Raw genomic sequence first — 15,192 nt, forward strand, 5'->3', positions numbered from 1 at the left:
TGGGAGCGTATGCAAGCTGTCCATCTCCTGCAGGTTCACATGCAAACAGCCCGGAGCCCACCCAAAGGGACAAGCAGGGTTCCTGCATCGTCCCTTGAGAACGCCACAGGACCAGCCCCGTCGTTTTCTTTCTTCAGACCCGCCCGTCATCAATTCCAGGAAATGGTCCGTCCTCCCTAGCCTGCATTTGGTGTACTGGGTCCGCCCCACGGAGGCTGTCTCTATGTCCCTCCCCTCCTCGGAATTCCTAAACCACTTCTTTGGCTCCGTTTCCTTGGACCCCAAACTGCTCAGCCGCAGTACTGCTTCTGTGAAATGTTATACTCTCCTTGAATACCGGGATTATACTTACAAATACCTTCTGACTCCATCCTCCCACCACTTAGAAAAATGTCAAACTCAGTAAGGTGCTGAATGGAAGTGATTAAATCTAGAACATGAAATGGAGACTTCTGTGTTTCTTGACCCCAGAACACTCTGGCTCAGGCCTAGCCTTGCAGCCTTTCCACTGACGCCCAGGAGCTAATGGACGGGACCCCAATGTCATTATTTAATAAATGTGGCTGCATGAAGAGTGGATGCCTTCAAATCCTGAGGCAAAAGCCACTTTCCTTCCCCGATGCAATTGAAAATTCGGGAAAATGAAAGTTTCGTTGTTATATATTTCAGAGGCCTTCTATGTGTTTAGTAACAGGGCAGATCCAGTTGACCCTGGACCCCTGAACCTTAGCACTTAGACAAGTTTAGCAATGAGAGAATCCAGGGAACTCGGGGCCATCGGGGCCTTAGTCTCCTGCCAAGCATCTTACGGCCTCATGAATGATCAAATCATTTTAATGCACAGGAATAATGCACACTGGCAGCCCCGCCTCACAAAGGGATTCTGTTTCCCTTTTGTCTTCTTCTTCCTTTCGAATGTGTCTTTATATTTCCTGGTGAGGTAAATGGTACTCTGACAGCATTTTTCCATTGAAAAGATATCCCCAAGCTGTCACTGTGAGTTTAAGCCAGGGAAGCTCAAAATGCTCAATATTTTAAATGAAGAAACAGGAGACAGAAGTATTCCTGCAACTGACGACTAGTAAAAATCAAATGGAATAAAAATGTTTAAGAGATATCTTGAATGAGGGTAATTAAACGAAAATTTTAGATGCAGAGAAAACGTGTAGAAGTTTTTGCGCTGTCTCTAAAGGATTTATGAAAACTTTCAAGCATTTTTAAGGTTACCGAAACCATTTATTATAACATATCATTTAAAATGCAGGTGTTTTTTTTTCCCTTGCAAAGATGCATGGTTAGGAATACGTTTATCCTTATTTTATGTTTTAGGTTTTAAATGGAATGAAATCAGGGAGAGACAAAAGAGGAAGATTATGAAAAAAAGAATGAATTACAAGCATATTTACATTTTCCTCAGGTAACAAGGGACACAAACTGAGGTAGAGGGGGTCGAACAGTTTATGTTTTTAATTTTCAAGAAGGAAAAAAAGAGAGATGAGTGAGGAGGACAATTTTCCACTATGACCACTAGGTGGTGATGTTGGCCCAGAACAGTTGGGTTGCTGTTTGGGTGGAGACTTCATCAAGGTCAACAGCCATTTAGTTACAACTTGGGTACGTGGGAGGGGGTGGGGAAGGAGGAGAGAAAGAGATACTAATACCTTGTGAACCCAACTGTATAAATATATAGACAGGAAGTGTATCAAAACATGTATCATCTATCTTACAGTATCTCCAAGTATTGTAGAGGTAGCAATTTTTTACATACTGAAGCCTTCACCAAAGGATCTGCTCCAATATTACAATATGCTCGAGCCTAAACCTTCCTCAGATTTAATGAAAACACATCTGAGAATGCATTATCTTACTCTTAAGTGCTTTTGACTTTTTAATATTTCAACAATGTGATTGCTCATCTCGAAATTAGTTATCTGTCCTAGTATAACGTTTTATATAATCATACCAGCACACATATACATATATACGCACATATACACGTTTATATATATATGCATATAGATCTCACAGAAATAAATTTCAAGCTGTTAAAGTTAATTCAAAGGAACATTAGTAAGAGAAAGATCTCTATAACTTTTTTTAACATCTTTATAGGAGTATAATTGCTTTACAATGTTGTGTTAGTTTCTGCGGTATAACAAAGTGAATCAGCTGTACATATACATACGTCCCCATATCTCTGCCCTCTTGCGCCTCCCTCCCACCCTCCCTATCCCACCCCCAGGTGGTCACAGAGCACCGAGCTGATCTCCCTGTGCTATGTGGCTGCTTCCCACTAGCTATCAATTTTACGTTTGGTGGTGTCTATATGTCCATGCCACTCTCTCACTTCGTCCCAGCTTACCCTCCCCCCTCCCCGCGTCCTCAAGTCCGTTCTCTATACTGGTAAAGCAGTCAATGTAGGTTTTGAGAAAAGAGATATCCTTAGGTTGATACTGCTAAACCCTTTAGGTACCAAAGAGTTTTTGATAGCCGGGATGTCAGAAACCTATCTTTAACAGCTACTGACACCTTTTAGACTACAGCCTGTGCTAATAAGTGTTACAGTATTAACAAGCATGGCCTGTCTTCTGATGTTGCTTTAATATTAGATAATTTATTAATACAGGCTCTGAAGACTTAAGTCCTAAGGGGGCAACCAACTTGTACCACTTTGAATATCCAGCTCTCTGGACATTTTTAAAAAGCACTTGCCAGTCCTTAACATACTCCCTCAGGGATGTTGCCCAAATACACTTATCTCTCAATTCATAAAAAAGAAAAATGAAATTAACATCTGTGTTTGGTTTGACAGCTCAGATCAGGAGCGTCCCGCACGCAAAAGCACTCAGTGTGTCTGCTCAGGAAGCGAGGACCACGGACTAACGGCTTCAAAGCCCCGCGATTTTTCTCCTCGCGGTTCTGAAATTAATACTTCAGAGCAACAGAAGGACAGTATGTATCCTTCTCCGTCCTACAAAACTGTAAAAAGTATCTTGAAAGTATGTTGGGTTATTTAACGGTGACAGAAAGTCTGGCCTTTATCGTCATACTCAACAAAGAGGAGATGCGCGTAACATTCGTAACAAGGCTGTTTAACAGCATTAGTAGGGTAACAATTCTGTCGATACTATTGTTACTTCTACCCTTACTATTACTGCATTGCCACCACAAAAGGCATGCTCTGTAGTATATCCAACAGTCTAAAACCAGGCATACATACCTCAGTGTGTAAGAGATGTTCTCGATGACAGATGTTTAAAAAACAGCGTGATTGATTTAATTTATCTTAAGGAAGGTGATGAAAAAAGACGCATTCACAACATTTACACTATGGAAACTGAGTATGAAATGAATACACATTACCATTTTCTAGAAGCAAAGTGTATACTTACGAGAGAAAGAATTGGGAATTATTGCATGAAAATCCCTAAAGCCGTCAACCCCATAAGCAACTGCAATAGAGAAGGCAAAAAGAAAGCTGGGCTGTAACACCATCTGAGAGACACAGTAAGAGTTTAAAAGAAAGCATTGTTTTTTAAAAGGAAAGTAATATTACTCAAAACCATTATTTAGTTACTAATCTGGTACTGTTAGCTCTCAGACAGAGGGCTGAAACCATAACACAGTGCTTACACAGAAAGACGACCCCACTTCCCAGAGGTCTGATCTCATGGCACTATATCACACAGGCACTGCAGAGCAACGTCTGGTGTGTTGAACATCTTAGGGGCTGCAACCTAGAACATTCTAGAACTTTGCGGAGAAACCCTTCAGGGGAGTTGGTGTAAACAGGTCCAAGATCTCAGCATCACAGCCAAGCATCTCCTGGGAAAGCGCTTATCTTCACAAAAGCAGTGTGACTCTCAATGGGCTGACTGCATTGCAAATGTTCTTCCTTCAGCTTTTTCTTAGAAAGTGTTCCCAGAAAATTAGAAAATGTTCATGCAACACACTGAGTGGGGAAAAATTCGTGTTTTCTACCTCAAAACGAGCTACCAATTTCTGTGGGTATTCCTTATCAGCTGCCCTCATGAATACTATCACCACCTCAAATCGCCAAGTTTGTTCGGTTTTGTAGGTCATAGCTTTTCAGTGTGTGCCTGTATCTTGAAACTTAATAGATACAGCACATCTCTCTCTCTCTCTCTCTCTCTCTCTCTCTCACACACACACACACACACACACACAGTTTTCTCTGCTGGAGTGACCCCCAGTAACTGAGTTACGCATACTGAGTAGCTGCTAAATTAAACGTGTTGCTGAACTACTGAATTAGCAGAGTTTCCTGCAGGAAACAGACCTACTGAAGTTTGCTTAGACCAGTGTTTTCCAAACTTCTCTGACCACAGACCCTCCCTTTTTTTTCCTCATGAAAAATTTAGTAAAATACTGGGATAATAGGGAAACAGTTCGGTAGACACGTCCAAAGCTACTCCTTGAAGTCGCTACCTTAATGATTTCCTAGCAAACCCTTAGTCTTCCTCTATTCCTTTTGTTCCTTGAGCATCCGAATCTAACAGTCACCACCTGTGTCCCACCCAGCAGAGCTGTCATCAGGTGGTCCACTTGGGTGCACCTGTGCTCCACGGTCTGCAGACAGTCAAACACGGGATGCTGATTTCACAGTGACCTTTGCAATTCTATCGTCTTCACTGAGTTCTAACCCTTTGTATTGACTTTTGGTACCTCAGTCGCTCTGTGTCATGGGGGTGCTACCATCTCAGATAAGGGAGAAAAGGTCAAGATGTTTTGAAAGGTAAGCATTACCTTTTTAAATCAGGAACATCACATAGCATAAAGTTCTCTGATTAAATGATGTCACTGCCCCAATTCCCTGAGATACGGCTGAGGTTGCTGATAGGGGGCTTGAGCGTGACTTGATTTGAAAGTGAACTTCCTGGTATCCCTTCAGCTACAGGCCATGCGCGATGATGAACAGCATTCATCTAAAAGCTGCCTCGCCAGGAGAAGAGGTACACTTGCACAGATCCTGGGTGATCAGAGCGTAAGCCTTAAAGTATGGAATTCTGTCAGAATGCTTTACCTTTGAATATAAATAATATTACAGCACATCGTCGGACACTGAATGTTAATCATTTTTCAAGAGCATCAGTTCTTTGCTTAGTATAATTCAAATGAATTTGAAAGCCGTTGTCCTAAAGATTTGATTCCCTTCAAATTACAAAAAGTTTAAAAAACAAAACAGCTGTAGCTATAAAGTTGTTGTGCTTTTCCCGAGGAAAGCTGAACTGATAAGAATTCACCCTTGCTCGGGTACCATACACGTTCCTGCAGTTACCTACTTCTGAGTTCAGGAAAAGGAGAGCTCTCACTCCCTGTGGGGAAATGATGCACAGCAGGGAACCGTGAAAACTCACCCTATCCTGCCCCGTTCCGTCCCATCTCATCCCATTTTACTCTGGTCGGTCCAGTGCCTCGGGGAAGGCATTCACCAGGAGCTCTGTAAACACCAGGGACTTACAAGCTCTTTCCACAAGCTGCCTTTAGTCTCCACGAGGCCCTCCAAAGGCAGGAACTATCATTAGGTCACAGGGAGGAGGCTGGGGCTTCCAGGAAGCTCTGGAGTTTATCCTCTTGGTGGTTAGCAGGGAAACAGGTGAATCTGAGACCATATGTAATTGACGTATAGAGTCAGTACTCCAGACACACACTCTCCCTGCTGGAAGGGCCTCTGGGAGCTGTGCTCTCTCCCTTACGATGTTGGAGAGGCACTGGACCGCGAGAACGTTACCGCACCTGCACGCACACTCACCACGCGTGAGAGCTACAGCGCATTTACCTACAGAATCCCCTGCACGATTAGCAGACACACACCACTGTGTAAACAATAGGTAACCAACAAGGACCTACTGCAGAGCACAGGGAACTCTGCTTATACTCTGTAATGACCCGTGTGGGGAAAGAATCTGAAAAAGAATAGACGTATGTATCTGTAGAGCTGATTCACTTTGCTGCACACCTGAAACTATCACAACATTGTAAACTACCTCTACTCCAATATGAAAATAAAAATAAAAAAAACAAAATAGATGAGCAACAAGGATATATTGTGTAGCACAGGGAATTATAGCCATTATTTTGTCATAACTTTGTTTTTTTTTTTTTTTTTTTTTGGCAGTATGCGGGCCTCTCACTGTTGTGGCCTCTCCCGTTGCGTAGCACAGGCTCCGGATGCGCAGGCTCAGCGGCCATGGCTCACGGGCCCAGCCGCTCCACGGCACGTGGGATCTTCCCGGACTGGGGCACGAACCCCTGTCCCCTGCATCGGCAGGCGGACTCTCAACCACTGTGCCACCAGGAAAGCCCTGTCATAACTTTTAATGGAGTATAATCTGTAAAAAATACCGAATCTCTATGCGGTACACCTGAAACAAATACAATACTGTAAATCAACTGTACTTCACTTAAAAATTATAAAATAAAGAATAAATATCTTTACTAAAAAAAAAGGAATTGCCCACACAACAAAATGATGACCAGTGAGTGGTCTGGAAAGTGTGCCCCCCTCCCCCTGCTGCTCTCTGCACGGCCACCCAGCCCCCTTGCCCACGGGCAGTGAGAATGCATGGTGGGCATGGTGGTCAGGGTCTCTTGCTCTCTCTGGACTGCTGACCCGAGTACCCTGCACTCTGATGGTGTCCACGTGCCTGATGAGTGTGAAAATCAGCCACACCACCTTTCTCCCCAGGCACCTGGGAGGCTGTGTTACAGGTGCAGACCTGATGTGTCTCTGATCACAATCCTGGCTGGTCCCAGAAGCTTCACCATGGGGGCAGAAGTGATGCCTCCTTGACTCTCAGCCTTGTCTTCATTTCCCTAGTAAATTTCACCCCACATTTCAGGCTCTTGTCTCATAAAAAGGTGCAGACACAAACAGATTTAATGAACCTTGTTAAGTTTCCTAAATTTCATGAAATATATTCTTTTAACCAAGAGCAAACTGAGCTCATTTGCTAGGAATTTTTATTCCCCAAATTGTCACAAGCATTTTTGTATAAAACGCTGGGAGTGCCTCAGGTTTTGAACCCTATTCAGATTGCCAATTGATGACCATTCTGGGAAAAAGGTGAAAGCCCCCAAAACCACACTCTTCAGTTTGCCTTTAGTTGTGCAAACTATAAAGAATATAATTACATACTTCTCACACTGCTGGAACCTTCAGGAGAGATGAAAACATACTTGGGATTTTCAAACTGGGAGAGAGGAAGTCTGCCCACTTCCAAGTCAAAAAAAGACTCTGACGATTTCAGTGTAAACACATTCAGATTCGTATGTAGGAGAATTTAGAAATGTGCAGCCGTGTGACTTTTTTACATATTCTTTAAATCATATTAGCCTGTCGGTCACAGCCGGATCATCAGTTTCTTATTAACTTGTGTAAGCATGGTTTGCAGTGACCTTTGCGATACCTGCAGATCTAGCATTTCAGGGAAGGGCATCCTCACCCTGTCACTGCCCTAGCGACAGGGTCCCCGAGTGGGCCAGTGGGCAAAGGAGAGGACCAGGGACCCCCCCAGAGCCAAAACCCCAAGGCCATGCTACTGCTAGAGAGCTGGTTACATCCTGCATAGGTACCGGATCCAGATTCTCTTGCGATCCTGCCACACCCAGACGTTCCTGGGGTGCATATTTGTCCTCAGACCATCCTCTATGTTAGGGGGCTCTGTGTCTTGCTGGGGAAGAGAATGTTGACATTTCCTGACCACTCACGCCAAGAAGGGGGTGTCCTTCCAGACTGACAGAAGAGGAAGCTAGTCTGAGCCCGCACACCGAGCCCACGAGCATTGGCTGAGGCCTCACACGTAAGCTGAGCCACTCCCAAGCGGCTCCTGTTGCTACACCCTGCTTCTCGCTCCAGATCCTTCCTGCAGCCTGGGCCCCGGCGTCTATTCAGCCCTGTGTCCTGCATGGACACAGGAAGCAGCGATGTGCCAGCGCCCCGACTGCAGGGTTCTCCTGGGCTCCGTCCCTAATCCAGACTCAAGGTCTTTCTTCAGACCCAGCTCTCCGCCCCCTGTCCCATGTGCCAGTGGCCCTCTCATCTGGCCGCGTGGCCTCACTCCCTCCCCTGGCCTTCCACGGCCAATTTCTCTCTGAGTTCTGTCTCTCTGACTCTTTTCCAGTCACATCGCAGCCAGCACACGCGTGAAGCCGCTGCCTTGCCCCGCAGGACGACCCCCACCCCACCCCCGCCCCACATCCTTCCAGGGCTTCCTGCCCACTGCCCGGCACAGGGAAGGGGATGACCTTCACCCTGGGGACCCCGCTTTCAGGCTCCGCTTCCAATCCACCCTGCCCATCGCCCTGAGATTCTCACCCACAGGCTGCCTTTATCAGGGCACCTACGTCCAGAGTTTCCACTGGTCTGCACTGTTGTGATGAGACAAAACCCCCAAGTTCTGGGCCAAATCCCTCTAGGACTGGTCAGCAATGACCATGACCCTCCCAGCTGGTAATGCTATTCAGACAACCAAACGGATGAACCTGCAGGAAAAATGCAAGAAAAACCAAACCACCGGCTGCACTCATTTGTAAACGCCTTGCAGCCGGTATGGAGACGTCCTCCTCGTCCAAGCAGATCTGTGTCCTGTGCAGATGTCAGGGCCACCGGCCTCAGGTCTCGTCCCCCCGACCTGCTCAGCTAGCAATGCCTCTCCGCCCCCCGAGGGGCCCCTCTGCTCTCCCGCCCTTTCGACAACCGGTCAGAACTCACCCTCTCTCTCGGTACGACAGCCTGCACCATCTCTACTCCAGAGCCCTTGGGATTCGCGCCCAGTTCTGGAAGCTGGTGTGTCTGGAGCCCAATTCCGTGATCAGATAAAAGGCTACGGGGACTTTGCTCCCCTCTCTCATTTCCTCTCCTCCTGCACAAGACCTAGAACATGAGGGGCTCATCACAGGGTCACTGAATCAACAAACTCCTTATTTTTGGAGACAACCATCCGACCTGGACGTTTTCAGAATTTCATTCCAAGAGGAACTGCAAAGTCTGAGGCAGAAGGCACTGCACTTCTTAGGTCTGAGTGTGGCTCCCAAGGAAGTGGGTGCACTTAGGTCGAGTGAGTCTCGGGGAAAGTGCTGGACTTGACTTCAGTTTAGAGAACCGAGCACATGGGCCCAGCCTTTCTGTCCTCTGGCTACTCCTGCCTGTGTCACATCACGCCCCAGACATCCCCGAACCTGGAGCTGTGTCAGCTTCTGGGAAGAAGGGGCGCTGTCGGAGAGCGGGGTGCAGGGGCTGCAGGGCTGGACACTTGGCTTTGTCCCCCCAGGTGATGCGGACCCGGTCAGGCACCAGCTGCCCTGAGCCCCAGCTTCCTCACCCACAGAACGGGAATCATGGTGTCTATTCTGTCGGGTCCACGTGCAGATGCACCGTAGCGCCTGTAAGGCCCTCTTCTCAGTGGGGAGCCCCGGGCAGATAACCAGGACCTATGATAACACCTATCTTCTCGTCAACAAAGACTTCAGGCTGAAAGGATTGGCTACAGCCGACTAGCACTGACCACGTTTTTAATACACGGGGAAAACAACAGGGCTGGTGCTTTGCAAGACCATGACGGTGCCTAGGAAAGACAGACACCCTCGGGGACCATGTCCTTGGCACCTGGAAACCCAAGTCTTGGCAGGCTTCCCTCCCACCCCAAACACCCTGGCAGGTCCTCACCTCCACTTGGGAATGGGGCTGGGGTGACCTTATAAGGCCTTCACTCACACTTACAGGGTTTCCAGCTGACAGCCAGGTCGTGGGGCAGTTTTTGTTGTTTCAAGTGGAAAGCGACAAAATGGTCAAAGTCCACTTGGCGTCCCTTCCCACGACAACTGTTGGGTCTGCCGTCCAGAGCAGACAACACACGGAACTAACCAACAGCCTGATGAGCTGACGGGGACAAACCAACTTCTGATTCTCTCCATGGAGGAGACCAGCTGGGGACCAGCCCTATTTCTGTTTATATTTCATTAGTACAATTTTAAGTGTTCACAGCGAACTAAATAGCTTGGAAAAGCTCTGATCGCTAAACCTATAATTTAGGAAGGGAAACGTGGATAAGCAAAGACTCTTCTCCTGACGAGCACAACTGAGCAAACAGGTTCAAAAATGATGATTCTGTTTATGGGACTGTCTTGGAAGTCATTGCTTTGGTGTCCTTTGGAATCGCCCCCTACTCACCCTCTTAGATAGAGTTTACTGCAATTTATGGTGAAACATTCAACAGGTTAAAGAATAGATTTAGGAATATTCTCAGAATGTTGTGTCCTTCTTTCTTTTTCTTTTTTTTTTTAAAGAAAAAATACCTTTTTATTGGTAAAAATAGTATTTGCCTATTCAAAGATAGCAAGTACACAGAAATACCAAGATGAAATTTCTAAAATTCGCCTCCAACGCCTATAATCTAAAGAAAACCATGAAGAGGAGAACATGGAAACATAATAAAAACAGAGTGAGAGAGCTTAGCTCAAGCTTTAAAATGAGAGAAGGAAAGGGACATTTTCAGGCAATAAATAAGGGCTGAAGGAAATTCAGATGGCTGGAGAAGCAATGAGAAGCCATAAAATTCTCACCATGGACCTGGGGAGGTTGAAATAGTGTGAGGGCCTGGATGTAGGTGAAACCTTGAATTTTATTTTGTTTTTCTTTTCCATTCAAAATCTTGTTTCGGTGAGGGGAATTTATACTGGATCAGACAGGCCGAAATGGTAAGGGAGGGAGAGTTTGCTCAGACCGCTCGCAGGCATGTGGACGGTGCCAATGGGCGGGGCCAGCGCAGGTGCATGGGGCCTCCTTTCAGTGTCAAGGCCCCGTGAGGAGGGGAAGAGACCAGGCGATGGGTGACTGGACCCCTGGCCACACGGACAGGAGGGATGGGGACGGACAGCTCTTGGCCGTTGGGGCGTGTGCTGGGTGTACCCGCAGGTGCTCTAGCTGATGTGACTGTAAACACTGTGCGTGTTTCAGTTGTGGTTTTCCCGGGGCACATTCTTACTGAAGCAACGGGCTGAATGCCACTGCCAGCGCGAAATGAAGCGGTGAAAGCTGAAGGCAGTGTTTCGACGGTTAGATGTGCCTGGCCCCTGAAGCACGGTTGCTGTGTGCACCTCTGCCACACTGAGGAGGTACAGGACGGGCTGCTCTGTCGGCAGAGGGGTGAAGGGAGGGCCCCCTCCGGCTCTGCAGACACTCCAGGCCATTCCCTCCCATCCCCGCAGTTGGCACGGTGTCAAGCCCCACAGATCCCAGGAGCCCAGGCCATGCTTCGGGGAGGCCGGAGATAAAGTAATCTCCCCCGGGACACACGGAGGGCGGGTCCCCTGCCGTCCCTCCCTTCCAGAAGCTCAGGGGGGTCCCTGCCAGAATTCCAAGCAAGAGGTGACTCAGCAGGGGGAGGTGGGTCTGGAAGGACAGCTCTGCCCACCGCCGCGCTGTCCTGAGCCCGGGGGAGCAGCAACGCGCCCTGTCTTCAAGGGCACTGATCTGTAAGGAGAGGCCGCTCAGGATGACTGTGCCCTACGGCCCAGGGCGGAGACAAGCCCTCACCCTGCCTTTCCCATCTCTTCCTGTTCTCCGCCCCAAAGCATGCCGTCGGGCAGCAGCTGGGGGTGAGGTGAGGTCAGGCGAGGGGCCAGGATGGAAGAGGGAAGGGCAGAAAGTAGGAGGCACCTCAGGTCCGCGAGCACCTGGGCATCTGCACGGGGACAGGGCCGAGGCTGGGCAAGTGGCCGGGACTGACACGCGGTGGGGTGGGCGCCCCTGGCCTGTGCACCGGGCTCACACGTGTGTGCACGTGCGTGTCTATGCACGTGTGTGTGCGCGTCAGTGGCAAAGACTGCTCTTCCTGCCCATGTATTTACAAAGGCAGCTCAGAGAAACAGCCTCGAAGGTAGACAGCCAGGCTGTCATGCTGACTCTCACACTCGAAGGACAGTGTCCCCAGGGCATAGACGGGCCCCGCTCCGTCCCACTTCCACCAAGCCCCGTGGTCAGAGGCATCTCCACCGTACCCAGAAGTCATGGTGAGGTCCCTGCCCCCTCCGTTTCTTAGCTGGGAACCATCCTGGAGAGATTCCTGGGTGAGGAACCCTCCATCTTGACAGTAAACTCACACAGGGGGAGACATGGGCCAGAGGTGCGGCCGCCACAAGCTCTTCAGTGTCTAGTGTGGACTTACTGCAAACCTGCATAAAAGAAGTCTGAATACTCTGCATTTTACAGTTCTTCTCTTACGGAACTCTGAAGCTTTCCCGCTCTTCCTCTCTCTTCTCTCACCCCTCTCACTCTCTACGTGCCTAACAAATGCGATGTCAGTATATCCACCCTCCCTGTAAAGCTCTGGGATATGATCCCAGACCTTTAGTCCAGGGAGGGCGCTGGAGATGGATTTGGGGAAAGAAGTCCTGCTGTGTTCCCTCCGCCTTCGAGAAGCTCCGGGACCCAGAGCGTCACCCCGCCTCAGGCTGGGTCCCCTCAGATGTGACACCAGCACACAAGGCTGGCTCGGGGGTGCAGGCCCTCGGAGGGCGAGGGCCCAGCAGTCGCAGGGCACAGACACCCCACACCCTGTGAAGGGCTCACTCATTGCTCAGCAGCCCCACATCCCGGCACTTCAGCCAACATTTCACATCTCTCGGCAAGAGCCTGAAACATCCCACCCTTCCCAGTAGGTTTCAGCCGTTTCTTAGGACTAGGGTCTCTCAAAAAGTCCTGTCCTTCCCTCGGGCAACATTTCTTTGAAATGAGGAAGGTTCCTCCTCCGTTTTCCCTGGCCCCCGCCTCCACCAGCTCTGTGATTCAAAACCATGTACTGAGAAACGTGTGAAAAGGACCAGTTTAGGTCACGTGTTCTTCCCGTTCAACATCCAAGCTGTACCAAGCATGCACCATCTAGGGCAGGGCTGCCCGGCCTGGACCTGTCCCCTCCCGTCTGGGTGTGCTACCAGCTACTGTGCAAAACGCTTTCTGGGCACCCGTTCCTTTCCTTTTTGAAGCTGCCCCATGAGGAAACCACGACCCCACTTTACAAATGGAGAAATAGGCTCAGACAGGCCGCCTGCCCTGCCCAGGGCTGCCAGTGGGGACTGGGACCCAGTTCTCCCCGCAACCCCCAGGGTTGTCTGCTACCTGCAGCTCACCTGATGAGTCCTCGCCCGTCTCACGGGAAAGCAGGCTGAACCCTGGTGCCTGAGATCGGGGGTTATCACTCGGGAAACAATTCACCGTCTTCCTCTGGTCCCACCAGGGCTGCTCTGGCCTCTGAAGACCCCCGGGGCCGGCAATGAAGGAGTTTATGAAGAAGGCCCTGAGTGCGCCTGGGCACCTAGCATTCAGGGGTGGCTTATACTCAAGCCTTGCAGAGTGTGGTGCGAAGCCCCGAGGGAGGGCAATAGGGTCTCTGACGGCAGGAAGGTGAAGTCTAAGAGGGGCAGGGGGAGAGAGGCCCCCCACTTCAGGGGGCCCAGCACCAGGGAGTCCCCCTGCTTGGAGCCAGCAGAGTGATACGGGGCCTGGTCTCCCAGAAGGATCACGTTTAGAATGAGAAGTGGGAAAAAGGCATCCCCAGTGGACACACAGGGCAGCCGCATGGGTGGCGGAGGTCCTCCAGACGACGGGGTGCAGTGGGGAAGGGCTGGGTTCTGGAGGCTCCTGGAAGCTGAGGTGAGGCCCCCCCAGGCCACAGGGAGCATCGAGGTCCCGGCTCAGGGGCCCGCGCTGGGGGGCCTGGGTTAGGCGTCGGGATGGAGGGGCTGCAGTGTGGGGGCTGGGCAGAGGGGACGTGGAGGAGACTAACAGCCCACAGACAGACAGATAGACAGTCACACAGGGAAGCTGGGAGCCCGTGGTGGCCCAGGGCAAGGAGGCTTTGACTCGGGAAGGGGCTCCTGGGTGCCCCAGGCTCCCTAAGCAGAAACGGCAGCCGCAGGCCTCCGCAGCTTCGGCTAGCAGGAAACTCCGGGCTTTAGAGGAGAAGCACGCTGGCGTCGCCAGCGCTTCTGCATTCTGTCTTCTCCCCTCTCCGTGCCTCCCTCCTCCCGCCTCATCCCAAAGCCTCCAGGAGACAGGCCCAGGAGCGCGATTGTGACACGGCAGCCCGTGTGTCATATTGTAACTGCGTTTCCACATCCTCCTGGCTGTGTTGTACAAGCCCTAGAAGAGGAACAAGGGCGAGTAATGAAATACAGGAATGCGGGGAAAGAGGAAGCCCGGGACAGCAGCCCAACCGAAATGCAGAGAATTATGGAGAAGTGACAGAAAGGGAAGCAGCGCAGGAATTGCATTTGGGGCGGCTGAGCAGAGTGTGTGTGCACACACATTCACACTGTCACACACAGACAGCCCTACATACATACACACCCCCATACACACACACTCACATGCCTACAGACAGGCACACGCGTACACACACTGCCACACACACACACAGGTACACACAGACACACACACACACACACATCCATGCACACACAGTCACACACACATACCCAGAGACACACATAGGCACACACTCACACACACACAGATACACAGACTCACACACACACACACCCATACACACGCACATACCCAGAGACACACATAGGCACACACTCTCACACACACACACAGATACACAGACTCACACACACACACACCCATACACACGCACATACCCAGAGACACACATAGGCACACACTCTCACACACACACACAGATACACAGACTCACACCCACACCCACCCATACACACGCACATACCCAGAGACACACATAGGCACACACTCTCACACACACACACAGATACACAGACTCACACACACACCCACCCATACACACGCACATACCCAGAGACACACATAGGCACACACTCTCACATACACGCACAGATACACAGACTCACACACACACACACCCATACACACGCACATACCCAGAGACACACATAGGCACACACTCTCACACACGCACAGATACACAGACTCACACACACAGACACATACACACCTACACACACAGACACACACTCACATACACACCCCCATACACACACACTCACACACAGACATACCCCCATACACACCCCCATACGCACACAGACACACATATACTCAAATACACACATTCTCATGTACACAGAGACACACATACACACCCACATACCCAGAAACTCATATACACACAAACATACACACAGTCACAC

General features: G+C 49.7%; 1 protein-coding gene across 13 annotated transcripts in view; it reads right to left on the bottom strand.

Annotated features, from left to right (window-relative positions):
• The window catches only part of IKZF1 (IKAROS family zinc finger 1), a 115,285-nt gene that overhangs the window by 28,764 nt on the left and 71,329 nt on the right, over positions 1 to 15,192 (bottom strand). For 6 of the 13 annotated variants that reach the window (XM_022593208.3, XM_022593203.3, XM_022593202.3 and 3 more), the window contains one exon: positions 3,393 to 3,452. The exons of the other annotated variants lie outside the window; for them this stretch is intronic. In XM_022593208.3, the coding sequence (XP_022448916.1) occupies positions 3,393 to 3,452 (60 nt within the window). The remainder of the gene's footprint in view (positions 1 to 3,392; positions 3,453 to 15,192) is intronic. 13 annotated transcript variants of the gene reach the window in all.

Source organism: Delphinapterus leucas, chromosome 9 (genome assembly GCF_059928025.1).
Source record: "Delphinapterus leucas isolate spDelLeu-1000000601 "Yukka" chromosome 9, BTC_Dleu_Yukka2, whole genome shotgun sequence".
In the NCBI taxonomy this organism is placed as follows: domain Eukaryota; kingdom Metazoa; phylum Chordata; class Mammalia; order Artiodactyla; family Monodontidae; genus Delphinapterus; species Delphinapterus leucas.